Source organism: Mandrillus leucophaeus, unplaced genomic scaffold, assembly GCF_000951045.1.
Source record: "Mandrillus leucophaeus isolate KB7577 unplaced genomic scaffold, Mleu.le_1.0 Scaffold502, whole genome shotgun sequence".
Classification (NCBI taxonomy): domain Eukaryota; kingdom Metazoa; phylum Chordata; class Mammalia; order Primates; family Cercopithecidae; genus Mandrillus; species Mandrillus leucophaeus.
This window is the reverse complement of record NW_012105388.1, coordinates 1,687,300-1,704,861: the sequence shown is the minus strand read 5'-3', so window position 1 is coordinate 1,704,861 and position 17,562 is coordinate 1,687,300. Positions and strand designations below refer to the sequence as shown.

Here is a 17,562-nt window from a genome sequence, read left to right as displayed (position 1 = left end):
CCAGGACCTCAATTACTGATGATAATACAGAGAAAGAGAGAGAGACTGAGACACAGAGGTGTTTTTAAAAGGCATAGCAAGCTTCAGACAGATGCCATGAGTGGCCTTTCTGACACTCCTGGGCGTCCCCATGCACCGGTGAGCTGAGCTCTGCCTCTGGACCAGCGCTTTTCCAGGCGGGAGCAGCCCCTGAGCAGGGGAGCTGGGGGTGGGAGGACGGGAAGCATCTGCCAGAGGGAAGGCCTGAGCTGGTTCCATCCAATCCTGGCCCTGGTCCTTGGTCCTGAGGACTCAGGCCCCACCCCCTAATCCTACTAACCTCCTGTGTGCCCCTCCCAGCTCTCCCAGGAAACCCTGAGTGCAGGGAAATGGGAGAGACCCTCCCTGAGAAACCAGGTGAGTACAGGGTTGTCTCAGGGATTCAGTGATGGCTCACCAGGGCTGCCCGCTGGACCAGAGCCAGCCAGAAGGGGCTTGTGCGAGTTCAGCTGGGAGCCAGGGAGGGAGCATCGGTGAGGGGATGGCCGGGGCTCAAATCACTTGGTCAGCTCTGAGTCTAACTCCTGGGCCTAAAGAGGACCTCTCTGGAGATGAGAAGAAAAACACCAGTCCCGGATACAGAGGAGAGGGCTGTGTCCGAATTTCTGGGATCAGGAATCTGGGGATATTTCCAGAGCAGGAAATCAGAAATACTTTGGTCTTTCTGTGGAACTTTGGTGGAGCTGGCAAGGATAGGGCTAGGGGCTGTAAGACTGAGGCCAATCGGATGCGGGAGGCAGGATTCTAAGGGGAAAGGAGGAGGAGGCCTGGAAACCCCTTGATTTGCTGAGGAATCTGTCTCTATGGAGGGATGGGGTGGAGTGGCCAGGCTCAGCTGTCTGTGGAATGCTAAGAGGAGGTTTGGGCTCGAGAAAATTCCTGGGGACTAGGGGCACTAGTGGGCTCTACTCTGTGGGCAAAGCTTGGTTCCAATGCCCATGCACTCAAGGTTGATTGAATTTTGGCCTGGTTCTGCCCCCATCACACAGTGGAGCCTTGAGCCAGTCAGTCTCCCTGATGGGGTTCAGTCTGCTCACTGAGGAAATGAGTGGGTGACTGGGGTGACCTCTCAGGCCTTCTAGGTCTGACATTCTGAGAGCCAGGGGCCACTCAAACCCTGGTCTAGGTGGGAGTATGTAAAGGAACTTCCAGGAGGATGCCAGGCAACTTCCAGACTGTAGGTAAAGTCAGAGCACAAAGGCAACCAGGGCTTTCTCTGGGGGCTTCCATGACAATAGGAACAGGCAGGAAAAAGAGGCTGTCAAAGACCCCAACTCAGATGGCTGGAGTATGATTCAGAGCAGAGCCAACAGATTTGAGAGCCTGAGCAAAATATCACTCATCCCGCTGTGCTTGCAGCAAGGTTGCATGTCTGCTGGCCGGGCCCAGTGGGGACAGGGGCCTGTGTTCACACCAGGGCCAAAGCAGATCTGGAAAAAACAAAGTCCGAGCAACTGGATTATCCGTCTTGTTGTGTGGTTCTGTCTCCACTGGCATAACCACATTTCACAAGGCATTTTTGCAGCCAGGCGTTGGTGCTGCATAAACAGGTTTTTAAAAATCCTTTCCCAAAAGGCAGAGCTGGGTTGCTGGAATTGTTGGGGAATGTATTAGAAGGGGAATTCAGAATGTGGTTTGCTGCAGTAAAGACTCTCTGTGTTCGGGGGATAAGAGACTAGATACATTGTGTCAGACCCCTCCTAACTTCCTGAGAAATGCTGCTCTGCAGATACTGAGGCTGCTTTTCACACTGGGAAAGTCAGTTTATGACAAAAACATGAGGCAATTAGGTGTGTTTTGGACACTAACCAGAGAAAGTGCTTCCCTCTCTCCCTCCCTCTCCCTTTCTCCCTCCCTGCCTCTCTTTTTCTCTCTTGTTACTTTCTCATTCTGTCTTCCTTTTTAATGCCATGGAGTACTTACTATATTCTTCAAAGTTCCAACAAAGATGCACGACATTTGGACAATGTGGAAATGGCCCTCAGCCTTCTCTCCCTGATGTGGTCAGCAAAAACCTGGATTACTTCACTCTGATGCTGAACACCCGTCCTGTACCTCTTCTCCAATATCTCAGATCCCCAAGCTGTCTGGTTTGCTTCTAGGAAAGCTCAGCAATTCCCTGAGAAGAGTGTGGCCCAAGTGACTGCTTCCCTCCACCAGTGTGTCCCGTGGGGAAGGCTGTGGCTGGGTGACCCAAAGGGTGGGAACATGAGGCCATATTTACTTAGCCCTTGGCCTTACAGGACTGTGTCAAGGGGTCAGCAGTCCTTGCCTTGAGTCTGGTTATGATTTTGCAGCCTCAGCATCAGCAAGGCAAGCCCTTTTTAACAGCAGTGCCCTGGCTAATCTTTTTCTTTTTCCCCACAGCCAATTCCACTGATCCTGTGAAGGCTGCCCAATTTGAGGTGGGTAGTCCCAGTCATCTCCTTTTCCTCCTCCCCCATCCCTCCTCCCCTGTTTCCTCTCTTTTTACCTTTGTTAATGCAAAATTAAAATAGAGACTGGGCCTGAAAACTCCTGAGCAAACAAAGCCACCCAGGCCTTAGAAATAGCCTTATCATTGCTTAAACTGCAAACATAAGTGAAACTCAAGTTGGGTTGTAACTGAAAATAGGTAATACTTAACTTGGATCATTTCTGGTAAATGTTTATGTTAGACAGAAATAAGATTTAACTCTAGCCAATCGTAAGCAGCCAACTAACATAATTATGTGACTAAGAACACTTCAGTAAGGTACCTCACCCAAAAGACAATTATGTAACTGCAAACCTATGAAGTTTCTGTATTTTACTTCCACATTCTCCCAGTTAATACTTGTCTCTGACTTTCTGTCATTAAAACACTAGACCTCTTTTGGTTTGTGTCACCCAATTCATGAATTACTTCTTACTCAAATGAACTCTAAAATTTTATTGTGCCTTAGATTTTTCTTTAACAGTTTGGCGTCAGAAGTAGGATATAAAGTAGACTCTCCTCCAGATATCCCTAAGAGCAATGGGTAACCAGGCATAGGTACCCATTGAGCCCACTGTGTTCACTGGTTTCTTACTGCATTTGTGAGTCACTAGGTAAGTCCCTCTCAGATATCAGGCTTGCAACTGTGTCCTGAGCTCTCTGAGTTTATTTCAGTAATTTTATTTCTCATTTGATTCAGCGGTTAATCTGGGTGTTTGTCAAGTTCATCTGTTTTCAACAGGAACTACACTAGGTCTAGTATAGTGTACTAGTTTCCAGACAAGGTCTGCTTTCTGGATTGGGATCTAGAGGTCAAATTGGGTATTTGACAGATTGGACTAGGTGTTTAACAGAAACTGAACTGGGGGTTCAACTGGAGTCCTCAGATAGGTAAATTTCAGAAGGACAAGATATTATGGCTTTGTCAGAATGCACAGAGTCTGGGACTCCTCCATCCGAAACACAGTGATTTTTATGTTCAGATAATATGGGCCCAGAACCTGTGACTTTCTAGAGAAATAGGTGTGCCTTACCACAGATGACTTAAAATTGCAATGGTCACAGTAAGGATGTTTAAATCTAGAAAAAATTGTTCATTTAAGGGATGTACTGGGAAAAAATGAGATCCCAAATGTCTCAGAAACAATGATAAACATTTTTGATTGGTATATAAAGGTTTCTAAAAGAATGATTTTAAAAATAGTCTCTCAGTAAATCTCTACAATGTGCTAATAAGAAATTATTCTTTGCTTGCTTTTTCCATCTGAACCTACTCAATGCTAACCTCCTTAAAAAATTAGATCCTCAAATGAACCAGGAGCATCTACAACAACTAAATTTAACTCTTGTTATTGCACACATGAACTATTATAAAAGCAACCACTAAGGCTAAAAAGAATAAAAACTAATTGGAACTAGGCCAGATAAACTAGATGTCTCCTTAGTCAGTCATTTAAAATTTAATCCACAGTCTCATTAAGATTGACTCCTAATAATAGGTGAAAATGCCCCAAAATTCCTTATTGGAGAAAGCTTAATACCCTTTCTCTGGGCCTTCGAGGTGTGTAAATGTTTTTAAAACACAAGCTTCAGCGAAATGACTCATCAAAAAGAAAAAAAAAGGAGGGACTTTTTAGAAACAAACTGGCAAAAGAAAAATCTTAATAGTCCTCTCCAAAAATATCAATAAAAAGTGTCAGCCATCTGAACAGCTAACTTTAACTCCCAGAAGCTGGATCCAACTAATTAGTTTTATATTATTGTACCTGGCACATGGCTAACATTTCAGAACAAAAGCCATGAATTTCTGTTTGCATCTTGCTGTATGTTTATGTATATCTACACGTATGTATGCTATTTGTACATACTATTATTCTACCTCCAGAAGGTATTTATTAGAAACAGTATTAAAGGAACTCAATTAGCCTAGAGAAAAATAAGCACTTGTATAAATTACATATTTTCTCAGAAAAAAAGAGCTTTGCCAAAATGCTTTTCAACTTCATCTTACCTGAGTAATCTTTAATAAATAAGAATATTGGTATTAATGAAAGTGAATATTCCACCTAGTTTTACCCAAATAAGCTCATGTTGTCTCCTCTCCTACAAAATTTGTAAAAAAAATACCTTGAGATGACACGTAGTTGGTTTTGTTTAATGTTATGTTTGCCACTTTAACTATGTTAAATGAAATGACAGGTATTCATTAAATATCTACACCATTTCCAGATAAGACAAACTACTAAAACAAAAATAAAAAAGTGTTCCACTTATCTTTTTCTCTCTACCTGATTGTTTCAGAATTTGGAAACTCTTATTAAGTATTTTCATTTTCAATCTGGGTATTTGCATAGGTTCAATAAGAATCTATTCTCCTTGTAACAGGACATAATTGGGCAAGTCCTTGGCTTAGCTTCTTAGCCTAGAGAGGCTTTTAAAGGTCTAATCTGAGATTTCTCAATTACTAGATAGTTTTTAAAAACTAAAGTTGACTGATACAAAGTCAGTAAAGTGTCTTGGATATCACCAAAGCTCTGGCTAAAATATATTTTAAAATTACTATTTTTATTATACCTATATAAATAATCAGGTCAAATTTAGTGAAACTAGATTTATTTTTGCAAAAAAGTTAACTTTGATTTTTGGTAAAAATGGAAAATAAAAATATTTTTCTCCAGAATTAAAAAGATTATATTTTAGTAGAAAACTATGGTGCATCCATTGTCAAATTCTAGGCCTGTTCATTTTCTTTGAAGTTTTACTATCTCCCTATAAACTGAATTGACTCCTGATACTTTGTTTTTTAGTTCCATTAAAAACTAAAACTGCCTTTTTCCAAAGCTCTACAAACTGAAACTGGTGACTTTAAGCTTCAGAAAATTCACTACAACAGAGCATGTATGCCTTATTAATACCAATCTTAATGCCTGCTGCTATGTGAGTCACTCAGAGAGTTTACCAGAATATTTAATGAAATAACCAGAGACATTCAAATTGCAAACCAGTAAAGCACATCACATTGCAACTGCCATCTTCAGTCTACCATTTAAACTTGCCTCAAATTCACATCTAGAAATTGTTTCACCTAGCTGCCCTCTAAACTCAAAAACTAAGATCATAATTTGCTCCAAATATTAACTCTGTTTTTTAAATAGAATAATACCCTAAATTCCTTTCAAGCAATACAATCTAAAATGAGTAAGTTAGCCTCAATAGCACCCCAAAATAGAAGTTCTTGATATCTTAATGCTTAACAAGGAAGAGCTTGTGTTCCTACTGATGTCAAAAGAAATGCTTGAAGATCTCAGTTGGCTTTATGGTGATTCTAGAACTGGGCAACACTTGCCTCCTTAAATTAGAATAAGGTTTCCAACGAGTTACAGCAGAGGAGATTGACTTAATAGACAGAGAATGGTCTGAAGAAAGAAACAAAGAATTTAAAGTGGATTGGCTATTTTAAAGCTGGTTAAAGTTGCAAAAGACAGAATAGGGAAACAATAATAAATAACTGGTTGGTTAACATCAGGTTACTTTTTTGTAAGGATGCCAATTGAAACTGGCCTGTTTGCGAAATTAGGTTTTTAGGTTATTACGTTATTATCTCTCTCTCCTGATTTTTCCAAAGGCCAGATAACAATGTAGTTTCTGTTTGGCGACTTGAAACTTTATCATGGGTGATTCCATTTTGATTTTTAGTCTGTTCTGTTTGGGCCTAGTGCAGGAGCTTAGTGCAAAACAATAGCCTCCTAAAATTTAAAAGACTTTAAAGAACAAATGTGAGTTTTTCATCAGATAATATTTATTTGTATTCATTAATTTATTTGATTGGTTAAGTCTTGGCTCCCGAGAACCTTTGCTCAGAGGAATTTTTCAATCCTTGGCTATTATTCTCCTTATAGTTATTGTATTTACCTCCCCGGTGTATTGAATTATCCTACGGGTTTTAAATGCTTTCCTGCAGCCACTTGGACGTCAAACGATTGCCCTCAGAAAGAGACAACTTGAAGAAACCAACCATGACTATGAAACAGCCGACGGCGGCTACATGACTCTGAACCCCAGGGCACCTACTGATGATGATAAAAACATCTACCTGACTCTTCCTCCCAAGGACTGTGTCAACATTAATAACTAAGAGTAAAGTTATGCCATGTGGTCACACTCTCAGCTTGCTGAGTGGATAACAAAAAGAGGGGAATTGTTAAAGGAAAATTTAAATGGAGACTGGAAAAATTCCTGAGCAAACAAAACCACCTGGCCCTTAGAAATAGCTTTAACTTTGCTTAAACTACAAACATAAGCAAAACTTCACTGGGGTCACACTACAAGCATAAGCAAAACTTAACTTGGATCATTTCTGGTAAATGCTTATGTTAGAAATAAGACAATCCCAGCCAATCATAAGCAGCCTACTAACATATAACTATCTGTCTAGGGACTTTCTAACAAGATACCTACCCCCAAAAACAATTATGTAATTGAAAACCAATCAAATGTCTTTATTTTGCTTCCACATTTCCCCAATAAATACTTGCCTGTGACATTTTGCCACTGGAACACTAAACTTCATGAATTGCTTCTTACTCAAATAACTTTTTAAAAGTATATTGTGCCTCAGATTTTTCCTTTAACATCTTTTTTTTTCTTTCTTTCTTTTTGGAGACAGAGTCTCAATCTGTTACCCAGGCTGGAGTGCAGTGGTGCTATCTTGGCTCACTGCAAACCCGCCTCCCAGGTTTAAGCGATTCTCATGCCTCAGCCTCCCAGTAGCTGGGATTACAGGCATGTGCCATCACGCCCAGCTAATTTTTGTATTTTGTATTTTTATTTTTTTTAGTAGAGACGGGGTTTTGCCATGTTGGCCAGGCTGGTCTCGAACTTCTGGCCTCAAGTGATCTGCCCGCCTCGGCCTCCCAAAGTGCTGGGATGGCCAGCTTCAGCCACCATGCCTGGCCTCTTTAACATCGTCTTTCCTATGCCCTTTCTGTGGATCCCTACTGCTGGTTTCTGCCTTCTTCATGCTGAGAGTAAAACCACCTATTCACTGCTTTTGCAGTCGGAAGCTCCAGAAAAACAAACAGCCCAATTACCAGCACCACATTAGGTCTCTATTGTTTTGCCTTGGGATTTGAGAAGAGAATTAGAGAGGCAAGGATCTGGTATTTCCTGGACTAAATTCCCCTTGAGGAAGATGAAGGGATGCTGCAGTTCCAAAAGAGAAGGACTCTTCCAGAGTCACTACCTGAGTCCTGAAGCTCCCTGTCCTGAAAGCCACAGACAATATGGTCCCAAATGACTGACTGCACCTTCTGTGCCTCAGCCCTTCTTGACATCAAGAATCTTCTGTTCCACATCCACACAGCCAATACAATTAATCAAACCACTGTTATTAACAGATGTAGCAACATGAGAAATGCTTATGTTACAGGTTACATGAGAACAATCATGTAAGTCTATATGATTTCAGAAATGTTAAAATAGACTAACCTCTAACAACAAATTAAAAGTGATTGTTTCAAGGTGATGCAATTATTGATGACCTATTTTATTTTTCTATAATGATCATATATTACTTTTGTAATAAAACATTATAACCAAAACATTCTGTTTACCTTTTCAGGGCTCTATTGATTGGGGTGTAGACTGAACTATCTGGGGTCTGTTTCTTTTTGGTGATGAAAATCTTGAGAAGGTAGTAATGGATAAGATGTGGAGGAGAGGAGAGATGGGGATTTGGAGTGTAGGGTGAGTGCCCCTCTTCTTAAAACGGAATAGTCTTCTAATGAACTTGTATTCTTGTTTCCATGTCTTCTTCCCTTCCCTTCTATGGCAAATAAAACACTTTGTTTTGGAACACAAGTTCTCAGAAAGGCAAACTTCAGATGAGTCGTCAGTGGAGATTGCTGACTTCCTGCACTGCTATTTTCCCAATGTAGTTACCAGAAAGATGTGACCTTCTCAGAGAAGCCATTCTAGGCAGATTAGAAACATGACCAACAGTCTCCTTGACGGTTTGGTGGGTGCCCTTAAAGAGCCTTCCATTTTCCTGGGGCACAGCATCACTGTGCAAAATCTTTTTTGCATTTGAAAAGTAGCAGCTGCTTGTGTTGGATAGTTTATATCGATTTCTAAGGAGACTATGGAGCTTCCACCTACCCTTTAGCTTCCAGACTCTATGTATTAGTCCATTCTCAGGCTGCTGTGAAGAAATAACCTGAGACTGGGTAATTTATAAAGAAAAGAGGGTTAATTGACTCACAGTTCCTCATCCCTGGGGAGGCCTCAGGAAACTTACAATCACGGCAGAAGGCAAAGGAGAAGCAGGCACCTTCTTTACATGGTAGCAGGACGGAGTGAGTGCAAGCAGGGAAGGTGCCAGACGCTTATAAAACCATAAGCTCTCGTGCGACTCACTCACTATTATGAGAACAGCATGGGGGAAACTGCCCCCATGATCCAGTTACCTCCACCTGGTCCCACCTTCGACACATGGCGATTATGGGGATGACAAGACGAGATTTTGGGTGGAGACACAGCCAAACCATATCACCCTAGACAGAGGCTCCTCAAATATACAAAACCTTATTAAATCTTGCTTTTACATTAAAATGCACCCAGCGATTTGACTGCTTCTCAGTATTCTACTCCTACCACCTGATCCAAGCCACCATTATTTCTCACTTGGATTACTACAATAGCCTCCTGACGGGCCTCCCTGCACTCACCCTTGCCATCCCATAATCTATTCTCACCACAACAGCTGTTGTGATCTTTTAAAAATGTGTGTCATATTTGTCACTTCTTTTCTCAAAATCATATACCATCTTCCCCTTGCGCTTGGAGTAAAGGCTAGAGCCTTTGCAATTCTCTACAAGATGCTACAGGATCCTGCTCTTCATTCTCTCTGACCTCATCTCCTACTGCTTTTCCTTGCTTGTCTTTGGTCACTCTTGCTCTTCCTTGAACATGCCAGTTATACTTCTGCCCAGAGCCTATGTTATTTCCTGTTCCTGGAATGTTCTTATAGACCCACATTATGCCTCATTATGTCCTTTAGGTCTTTACTCACATGTCTCCTTATCAGTGAGGTCTCCTTGATCATTCAGTATAACCCATCTGCCCTCCCATACTCTTAATGTCCCTTTCCTTCTTCATTTTTCTCCATTGTACTTATTACTACTGATGTGCTATTAATATATGTTTACTGTTTGTTTTGTGTCTGACTTCCCCACTCCTCTCATTAGAATGTGAGCTCCAGGAGAAGCCTTTGTCTGTTTTGTTCACTGTCACATACTCAGAGCCCAGGTCAGTATCTGGTGCATGGTAAAGCACTTAATAAATATGTGTGGAATGAGTAAATTCTTTGACATTTGAAATCAGGGACTTTTAAACTGAAATCAGGGACTTTTAAAATGGAGGAAGCTGTGGCCCAGACAGGTGAAATGACTTGTTCAAGGGCAAACAGGTAGTGGATGTCACTGACCTTTATATATATACAGTTTGGATTATACTATAAATTTTGTTCTATAGTGAAGTGGTTTGGCTGTGTCCCTACCCAAATATCATCTTGAATTCCCACAACACATGGGAGGGGCCCAGTGCAAGGTAACTGAATCATGGGGCAGATCTTTCCCATGCTTTTCTTGTGATAGTAAGTCTCATGAGATCTGATGGTTTTAAAAAGGGGAGTTTCCCCACACAAGCTCTTTCGTCTGCCACCATGTGAGACATGACTTTCATCTTTTGCCATGATTATGAGGCCTCCCCAGCCACGTGGAACTATAAGTCCGTTAAACCTTTCTTTTGTAAATTGCCCAGTCTCAGGCATGTCTTTATCAGCAGTGTGAGAATGGGCTAATACATACAACTTGCTTTTTTTATGTACTCAATATTGAGTCGTGAGCATTGCACCACTTTACAATGTCTATTTAAGTCATTACTTTAAGGTCAGTTCTATTTTTAAAGCTACTCAAACTAAGCTACTAAACATAAGTGGATATATTTAAGTGTATGTATAAAATTTGTACTAGGCCAACTGTGGTGGCTCATGCCTGTAATCCCAGAGCCGTGGAAGGTGGAGGCGGGATTGATTGAGGCTAGGAGTTCAAGGCTGCAGTGAGCTGGGATTGCATCACTGTACTCCAGCCTGGGGAACAGAGCAGGAACCAGAAAAAAAAAAAAAAAAAAAAAAAAAAAAAAAAAAAAAAAAAAAAACTAAAACAAAAAAACCCCAACAACCCTGCAGTGACTCTTTTACAAAAAACAAGCAAACAAAACCAAAACTGTACTGCATGCATAAGCTCCCCTGTGCTATGTTTGAACCACTCTGAAGAGATCAATTAAAAAGAAGTGAGTGACATTGGAAGCATGCCTGTGTGATGCTGTGGTAACATTCATAGGCTGCGTTAGGGCCATACCTGTAACTCTTGAAGGTGAGTGGGTAAGTGGGGTTTTGAGGTGGCTAGGGGCTGGAAGAGAAGGTTGGAAGAGTCCACACAAGAGAATCCCTTAACAAGCCAGCACACAGACCCCCTGGCTGGGCCAGCTTTTCCCTGCTGAGGTGAAGACACGTCTCTTGCAGGCCGTCAGCAAATGTCTTGACTGTGGCATCCAGCTGTGACCAGCTTAGACACTGAGAGTGAGTGAATTTAAAGCCGACAGCTTATTTCCCTCCTGGAGTTATGAAATAGGTTACTTCTTTTCGACGACAGTTTGATTTTCCACTGTGGAAGTCATATATTGCCCATTTCTTTAAACATTCCTTTTTTTTTCCTGGACTGATCACCTTACCAGTACAGCTGATCTCTCAAGCAGCAAATTCTACCAGCTGTCACTGGTGCTCTCGGAGAGAGGACTGACCAAAAAACTCAGCCCAGGAACAGTAGTGACCTCTACTTCTGGACTCCTGCCTCCCTCTTAAAAGGTCTCTCGAACTTCCTAGTGGGTTCTAACCTGTCAAAGGAGAAAATAGCCACCTATGGAGGAAGGGCTTTTAGTTTCTCTTTTTACAAATGGAAGCTTCCTTTGAATCAGGCAAGTAACATTAAATAAAAGCCAACTTTTAAGTTTCTCTAATACACTGCTAAATTATAACACCAGAATATAACACATACTCTCCAGCTGCCAGCCATTACAGTTGCCACCCTTGTTACTATAGTGGTATGTCTGCCTGTCATGCATGAGAGAGGGGTTCGATTCCCGGATGGGGAGGTCACGGAAAATTGTGTGAGGATTTTGTCAACCTTCAGAAGTCTCAGAAATGTCTCCTTGTTTGGCTTTCAGTAGAAATCCGAACACCAGAAGATCTGAATGGAATATTCTGGATTAAAAAAAGTGGGAAATGGCCTCAAATCACAAAGTCACAGCCTGATAGAAACCAGTGTGACTTTACCTCCCAGTGAACCCATCTCATCCTCCAGCATATAGGGCATAGGTCGGACTGGAGCCTGTAGTAGTTTACTCTCCACCTGAGTCCTGGTCTCTGACTCAGAACCCACTTAGGCCACAGAGAAAAACACACACTGGGCCTCTCCACTGGGCCTCTGGAGAGGAGGCTCCTCGGTGTTACAAACGCTGGGGAGAACATGAGGGACATCCCGACCATACACTGCGTCCTCCTTTCCCGGGTGTTGCATTCTCTCTTGGGCTGAGCGGCGAGGTCTCTCCCGAGTCCTAGGGCCACAGCGCGATGTCACCTCTCCTTTGAGGAAAGTGGTAAAGGAGAGAGAACAAAATTGGAGGAGCCTAAAGCCTTCGGCGACATGGTTTAATTTATTCAAGAGTCATTAATCTTAGATGAGAAAAACAACTGAATGAATAGAGAAAATACAGCATGCATTGGCCGGGAATCGAACCCGGGCCTCCCGCGTGGCAGGCGAGAATTCTACCACTGAACCACCAATGCTACTACCGGATAGAGGGGCTGCAGGATCGTTTCTTAAAGCTTAGTTTCATTCCTTAACGCGCTCTCTGGCCATTCACGAAGGAATCAGGCACCGTCTTAAATCGCGGTTTGGAAAATATTTTGTTCAAGATAAAACTGTTTTAAGATATACACATATATATCTTATATATCTGTATTCGCATGGTAACATATTTTTGGGCTTCCTGAGCCGCTGGACTCGCAGTGGCCCTCCAAGGCAGCGGGCAGGCCCCTGTGCGCCTCGCGGATCCGACCTCCCACAGCCCCGGGGAGGCCTTAGCCTCTAAAGTTGCTGCCTTTGCAGCCTCTGCCACAACGGCGCAACCTCAGAGCCAGCCGGGAGGAGCTAGAACCTTCCCCGCGTTTCTTCAGCAGCCCTGAGTCAGAGGCGGGCTGGCCTGGCGTAGCCGCCCCGCGCCCCCATCTCATGACCGGATCCGCCAAAGCCTTCTCCCGCGGTCAGCGCCTCGCGGGCCGCCGAGCTGCCCGGCTGAGTCAGCCCGGGAGGCGCAAAAGGATAAAAATCCCGTGGAAGCGGAGCTGAGCAGAGCCGAGCCGGGCTGGCTGGAGAGAAACCGCAGGGAGGGCCTCACTGCTGAGCGCCCGTTGACGGCGGAGCGGCAGCAGCGTCCGTGGCCTCGCGCATCAGACGAGAAGCTTCAGCCATGCAGGCCCCACGGGAGCTCGCGGTGGGCATCGACCTGGGCACCACCTACTCGTGCGTGGGCGTGTTTCAGCAGGGTCGCGTGGAGATTCTGGCCAACGACCAGGGCAACCGCACCACGCCCAGCTACGTGGCCTTCACCGACACCCAGCGGCTGGTCGGGGACGCGGCCAAGAGCCAGGTGGCCCTGCACCCGGACAACACCGTGTTCGACGCCAAGCGGCTGATCGGTCGCAAGTTCGCGGACACCACGGTGCAGTCGGACATGAAGCACTGGCCCTTCCAGGTGGTGAGCGAGGGCGGCAAGCCCAAGGTGCGCGTGTCCTACCGCGGGGAGGAGAAGACGTTCTACCCCGAGGAGATCTCGTCCATGGTGCTGAGCAAGATGAAGGAGACAGCCGAGGCCTATCTGGGCCAGCCCGTGAAGCACGCGGTGATCACCGTGCCCGCCTACTTCAATGACACGCAGCGCCAGGCCACCAAGGATGCGGGGGTGATCGCGGGGCTCAACGTGCTGCGGATCATCAATGAGCCCACGGCGGCCGCCATCGCCTATGGGCTGGACCGGCGGGGCGCAATGTGCTCATTTTTGACCTGGGTGGGGGCACCTTCGACGTGTCGGTTCTCTCCATTGACGCCGGTGTCTTTGAGGTGAAAGCCACTGCTGGAGATACCCACCTGGGTGGAGAAGACTTCGACAACCGGCTGGTGAACTACTTCATGGAAGAATTCTGGCGGAAGCATGGAAAGGACCTAAGTGGGAACAAGCGGGCCATGCGCAGGCTGCGCACAGCCTGTGAGCCAGCCAAGCGCACCCTGTCCTCCAGCACCCAGGCCACCCTGGAGATAGACTCCCTGTTCGAAGGCGTGGACTTCTACACGTCCATCACTCGTGCGCGCTTTGAGGAACTGTGCTCAGACCTCTTCCGCAGTACCCTGGAACCGGTGGAGAAGGCCCTGCGGGATGCCAACCTGGACAAGGCCCAGATTCATGACGTCGTCCTGGTGGGGGGCTCCACTCACATCCCCAAGGTGCAGAAGTTGCTGCAGGACTTCTTCAGCGGCAAAGAGCTCGACAAGAGCATCAACCCTGATGAGGCTGTGGCTTATGGGGCTGCTGTGCAGGCGGCCGTGTTGATGGGGGACAAGTGTGAGAAAGTACAGGATCTCCTGCTGCTGGATGTGGCTCCCCTGTCTCTGGGACTGGAGACAGCAGGTGGGGTGATGACCACGCCGATCCAGAGGAACGCCACTATCCCCACCATGCAGACCCAGACTTTCACCACCTACTCAGACAACCAGCCTGGGGTCTTCATCCAGGTGTATGAGGGTGAGAGGGCCATGACCAAGGACAACAACCTGTTGGGGCGTTTTGAACTCAGTGGCATCCCTCCTGCCCCACGTGGAGTCCCCCAGATAGAGGTGACCTTTGACATTGATGCTAATGGCATCCTGAGCGTGACAGCTACTGACAGGAGCACAGGTAAGGATAACAAGATCACCATCACCAATGACAAGGGCCGGCTGAGCAAGGAGGAGGTGGAGAGGATGGTTCATGAAGCCGAGCAGTACAAGGCCGAGGATGAGGCCCAGAGGGACAGAGTGTCTGCCAAAAACTCGCTGGAGGCCCATGTTTTCCTTGTGAAAGGTTTTTTGCAAGAGGAAAGCCTTAGGGACAAGATTCCCGAAGAGGACAGGCGCAATGTGCAAGACAAGTGTCAGGAAGTCCTTGCCTGGCTGGAGCACAACCAGCTGGCAGAGAAGGAGGAGTATGAGCATCAGAAGAGGGAGCTGGAGCAAATTTGTCGCCCCATCTTCTCCAGGCTCTATGGAGGGCCTGGTGTCCCTAGGGGCAGCAGTTGTGGTGCTCAAGCCCGTCAGGAGGACCCCAGCACCGGCCCCATCATTGAGGAGGTTGATTGAATGGTCCTTCGTGGTAAGTCAGCTGTGAATGTCAGGGCTGTGGTATGGGCCTTCTAGACTGTCTTGTATGATCCTACCCTTCAGAGATGAAGGGCTGGGGGGTCTTCTCCCCAAAGCTAGAACTTTCTTCCCAGAATGTTTCATAACTGAAGTCTTTTGACTTTCTGTGGGGAGGGAAGTTCGTCCTCTTCTGCTTCAAATAAAAAGTCATTAATTTATTAATGCTCGTGTGGCACTTTTCATTCCAACCAATCAAAGTACAAAAGTACACAAAGGCTTTCAGAAGCAGAAAATGTTGGGGTGGGTGCTGAAGGAGGAATGTGAAGAATATTCCTGAGACCATGTGCATGATTTCTATAGTGGAGGGCATGATTTGGAAAAGAGTTTTGAGGTCAACACATTGGAACAGTACTGAAGAGTTAGGGCTGATAAAGAGGAGAGGATTGAGACTTACAATGCAGGAAGAGAGGGAGAGATGTGGAATTGGAAAAGCAGAGAATGAGGAGAAACTTAAGTACTGGCAAGGTTTCCATATGTGATCCTATGATACAAATTCTGTATTTTTGTCATAGGAGCCTGGTTTAGTTTGTCAGTCTAGGTGTTTTAGTAACACTAACAAATAGTTTACATGCTTATTAGCTGTTTCTAATCATGTCACTTTATCCATTGTTCTTTTAGAGAAAAGACCTTGAGTCCTGGACTCTGGAGGATGGTATATGTCAGAGGAAGTAGGTCTGGTGGTATGATTAAAGTTACTATTGACTTCATGTCAGAGAAATATTATGATCCCATCTGGTTTCTGCCCATGGCATAATGAGGATGTTGGAACAAGACTATAGATTTTCAGCCCTGCCACTTTATATACTGTGCAAATTAAACTCTCCAAGTTTGAGTTTCCCCTTCCCTGCAGTTGGGGTGATGATGATAACAGTACCAACCTCCAGATTGTTGTGAGGGTTCAATTAATTAATACATGTAAGAGGCAAAGAAGAATGTCAGGCATATAATATACTATCAACAAACATTAGCAATTACTATTAACTGTTAGTTGGATGTTAACTATGTACCAGGTACTTGACATACACAATCTAACTTAATCTTCACAGCAGCATTATGGAATACTGTCTTCTTTTTGAATATGAGGATTATGAGGTTCAAAGAGGTTAAACAATTTATTCAAAGACACAAAGCTATTAAGTGGGGACAGGGGAAGGGAAGGCTGGAATGAAGAACTCTGTCCTGTCTAATTCTAGAGCCTGAGCATGCCACCTTACAAATAGGCCATAACTCCACTTATTATCAGACCTTCCCCTAGATGTTTTGCAATTGGATATATTATGCCTTTGAAATACAGTTGGATGCTGAGCCACGTGAGAAAAAGTGTGCATTTTATTGTATATTTGCAGAGACGGAGTCTTGCTCTGTCGCCTAAGCTAGAGTGCAGTGCCACAATCTCGGCTCACTGCAACCTCTGCCTCCCGGGTTCAACCAATTCTTCTGCCTCAGCCTCCTGAGTAGCTGGGATTACAGGCGCCCGCCATCACACCCAGCTAATTTTTGTATTTTTATTAGAGATGGGACAATGTTGGTCAGGCTGGTCTCAAACTCCTGACCTCAGGTGATCCGCCTGCCTCAGCCTCCCAAAGTGCTGGGATCACAGGTGTGAGCCACCACGCCCAGCTAGTTGTGTGTTTTTTATAGCAAGTGACTGAACTTGCAAAATATCCTCAGGCACAACTTTACTGCCAGTTGAGTCAATGACAATATAAAAGCAAGGATATTTGCCTTTGCTTTGTTGGTGTAAACAAAATAATCAAAAGGATAAACTTGTGTTAGTTCCCAGACAATCCAATCCATAGTATATTTGCCCTATGCACAATGGGAGATTTAGTTTTATCTCAGAAATTATGGGAGAGAAATTATGGGCTAGAACAATGCTACCTTATACATTATATTTCTTAGGTTGATTATTTAAGGATGGGGAGAAGGTTACACTAACAATGCACTTGTCTCTGGCTGTCATTTCACATTTTTAACTGCCCTCTTTTCCTGGCCCTGGCCCAAGTCTTATGCAACCTGGCTTCATATGGAAGGAACCTGAAAAAAAAAAAAAAAAAAAAGAGAGAGAGCTGGAGTAACACGTACACCCTGCATTACATTCTCCCTTTCCTGAACCTCATCTCAGCTCAACATTGACCCCCTCAACCTGTTTGAACTTCTGAAGAGGATTGATGGTACTCACTTTTATATAGTTTCTCAGTATTTTGATAGCATGCCTCTTTCTCCTTTTAAAAAACCCAACACACACAGAATATAAGAAGAAAGATTTTTATCGTGTTTAGTTGTGACATCTCAGATCCTCCCAGTTGAGTGCAATCTATTCTTCTATGTAGAGAGTTAAACTTCATTTACTTTTAAATCTCTGTTGATCATTTTGGTTTAGTTTCTTTGGGGACTGTTTCCTGTACACTAGGTATCTAAAAATCCTTATGTTGTATGTAGTCTTAGTTTGATTATTGTAATCATGACGATGTCATCCAGTTCCAAAGGCGGGGGGGG

The 17,562-nt window shown here is 44.4% G+C and overlaps 2 protein-coding genes and 1 non-coding gene across 3 annotated transcripts in view; 2 read left to right on the top strand and 1 right to left on the bottom strand.

Moving 5' to 3' along the window:
* FCGR2A (Fc fragment of IgG, low affinity IIa, receptor (CD32)) overlaps positions 1-7,063 on the top strand; it is a 13,865-nt gene extending 6,802 nt beyond the window's left edge. Inside the window, exons 5-6 of the mRNA XM_011996115.1 lie at positions 2,407-2,444; positions 6,456-7,063. Coding sequence (XP_011851505.1) covers positions 2,407-2,444; positions 6,456-6,629 — 212 coding nt within the window. The 3' untranslated portion in view covers positions 6,630-7,063. The remainder of the gene's footprint in view (positions 1-2,406; positions 2,445-6,455) is intronic.
* Positions 7,064-12,327: 5,264 nt separating this feature from the next.
* Positions 12,328-12,398, bottom strand: TRNAG-GCC. The gene has a single exon. It is a non-coding gene; the product is annotated as a tRNA-Gly (tRNA).
* Positions 12,399-12,908: 510 nt separating this feature from the next.
* Positions 12,909-15,225, top strand: HSPA6 (heat shock 70kDa protein 6 (HSP70B')). The gene is given in 2 exon segments (XM_011996116.1): positions 12,909-13,652; positions 13,655-15,225. Coding segments are annotated over 2 exon segments (1,920 nt in total). The 5' UTR covers positions 12,909-13,081; the 3' UTR covers positions 15,004-15,225.
* Positions 15,226-17,562: the final 2,337 nt, after the last annotated feature.